Source organism: Buceros rhinoceros, unplaced genomic scaffold (assembly GCF_000710305.1).
Source record: "Buceros rhinoceros silvestris isolate BGI_N320 unplaced genomic scaffold, ASM71030v1 scaffold42430, whole genome shotgun sequence".
Classification (NCBI taxonomy): Eukaryota; Metazoa; Chordata; class Aves; order Bucerotiformes; family Bucerotidae; genus Buceros; species Buceros rhinoceros.
Window position 1 is genome coordinate 1,368 of NW_010389767.1, and position 1,902 is coordinate 3,269.

At 60.0% G+C, this 1,902-nt stretch overlaps 1 protein-coding gene across 1 annotated transcript in view; it reads left to right on the forward strand.

The window, feature by feature from the left end:
- The first annotated feature begins 676 nt into the window (after nt 1-676).
- The window catches only part of LOC104492686 (low density lipoprotein receptor adapter protein 1-like), a 3,801-nt gene continuing 2,575 nt past the window's right edge, over nt 677-1,902 (forward strand). The window contains exons 1-2 of the mRNA XM_010135275.1: nt 677-813; nt 1,284-1,396. Of these exons, the coding sequence (XP_010133577.1) occupies nt 694-813; nt 1,284-1,396 (233 nt within the window). The 5' untranslated portion in view covers nt 677-693. The remainder of the gene's footprint in view (nt 814-1,283; nt 1,397-1,902) is intronic.

Here is a 1,902-nt window from a genome sequence, read left to right on the forward strand (position 1 = left end):
CAGGACACAGAAGCCAGGGCCCCTTTAATTCTGTGACCTGCAAAGTAACACTCATGGGAGCTCTCTTCCCTCCGTGCGTTGGTGTTTTCCCGGAAGCTAGTTGGGGTCTTTGAAACACCAGCCTGTGCTCTTCCTTAACACAGAACCTTTGCAGTGCAGTTGCTGCCCAGGCACCTCAGCTTGGATGGTGAGTGCTGGAGGAGTTGCCCCTTCCCTGGCCACCTGCTGCTGCTGTGGGTGGTGGCTGCTGGGGGTTTTGCCTTGGTTACTCTGGGACATGGTGGGGATTTTGATGTGACCGAGTGTGGCAGCACGTGCCACTGTTCCCGAGGTGGTCCGGCAGCTTGGGTGGGTGAGGTTACTGCAGGCAGAGGACACCCTGCTGGCAGTGAAGCACATGAGAGCCCAGAACGTGGCGGGTTGCAGACAGCGTTGAAGGCAGCAGCGGCTGCAGGAGCATGATGATTGTCTGTGCTGGCAAAGCCTGTGCCTCCAGGGATGGAGCATTGATGCTGTGAGGGCCAGCTGCTCTCTTGTCCTGTTTTGAGAGTGTCTTAGAGCCAGGAGAGTGCAGGTGGCAGCTGTGAAGCTGCAGCAAGGTGGGGTGGCTCTGCTGAGACCAGCCATGGGGCTGCTGGCTCGTGGCTTCTAAGGTGTTTTGTCTTTGCAGAGCTTCCCGAGAGCTGGGCTGACATGCAGGAGCCACTGCTTGAGGGCATGTGCTTCACACTCAAGTATCTAGGCATGACGCTGGTGGAAAAACCCAAAGGAGAAGACATGGCTGCTGCTGCCATCCGCAGGATCGTGGCCACGGTGAGAGCTGGCCTTGGGGTGTGTGCGGTGGAGAAGAGCCAGTACAGAGCCTGGACTTCGGGAAGGGTCCCAGCCCTGAACCCCCAGGGGTTCCCGGGAGGAGGGTGGCGTGCGGGAGGCTGGCTGCCTCTGCCCTGCGCTGTGGGACAGCCACCACTGCCTGCTCCCACCCCAGGAGCAGGGCTGGGAATGGAGTGGTGCCGCTCACAGCACAGAGAGGAGGGAGAAGACCTCATGGGGCTGGTGGGCATTGCCCTTTTCCCTGTGCCTGGCAGGGGTGTGAATGCATTGCAGGGGTGCTCTGTGCAGGGTGTGCCTGATCTCCAGGCTCTGCTTTCCCGCCCCTGCGGCAGGAGTTTTGCAGCGAGGGTCCAAGTGGGTGGCACTCCATACAGAGTCTGGTGGGGTGAAGGTGGGGGTGAAGACCCTTGCCATGTTTGCAGAGGTGTCTGGTGTCTCCCCACTGCCAGGCACGGGTGGGAGCTCGCAAGTTCCAGAAGGTGATTCTGACAGTGTCTCCAAGGGGCATCTCGCTGCAGGACGCAGACACGAAGGAGATGGTTGAGAACATCTCCATCTACAGGTGGGCATGGCCAGCGGAAGGCCTGGGTGCTCCCCAGCAGCTGGCTGGAGGCTGATGTGATCTTGAACAGTCAGAAAGGGCTGGGTTTTCTGTCAGTGGCACCTTCAGGCTTAGGTCTTGCTTTGGCTCCCTGAGGCTTGTGTCTGCTGCCTGTTGTGCCCCACAGCGCTGGGCCTGAGTGAGGGCAAGGTCCTGAGTTCTGGGTCAGTCCATCTGTCTTTCCCCCAGGCCCTGCTTGTCTCCCTTCTGGCGCTGAGGCTGATGGTCAGAAAGCCCCACAGTTAGGGCAGGACAGTGTTGGTGTCTCCACTGATATGGGACCTTCTGGCTGCAGTGGTATGAGGGTGCCACTGACTGCAGCTGTCTCAGGCTGGCTGAAGGTGTTTGCTCTGAGGGCTCATGTGGGGTTTTCCTGCTGCTGCCAGCTCTGCTTGGGCTGGGCTGGGCTTCTGTGGGTGCTGGCTGTGGGGGTGAGTGTGGCTGCAGGCTGGTGCCCAGATGGGAAG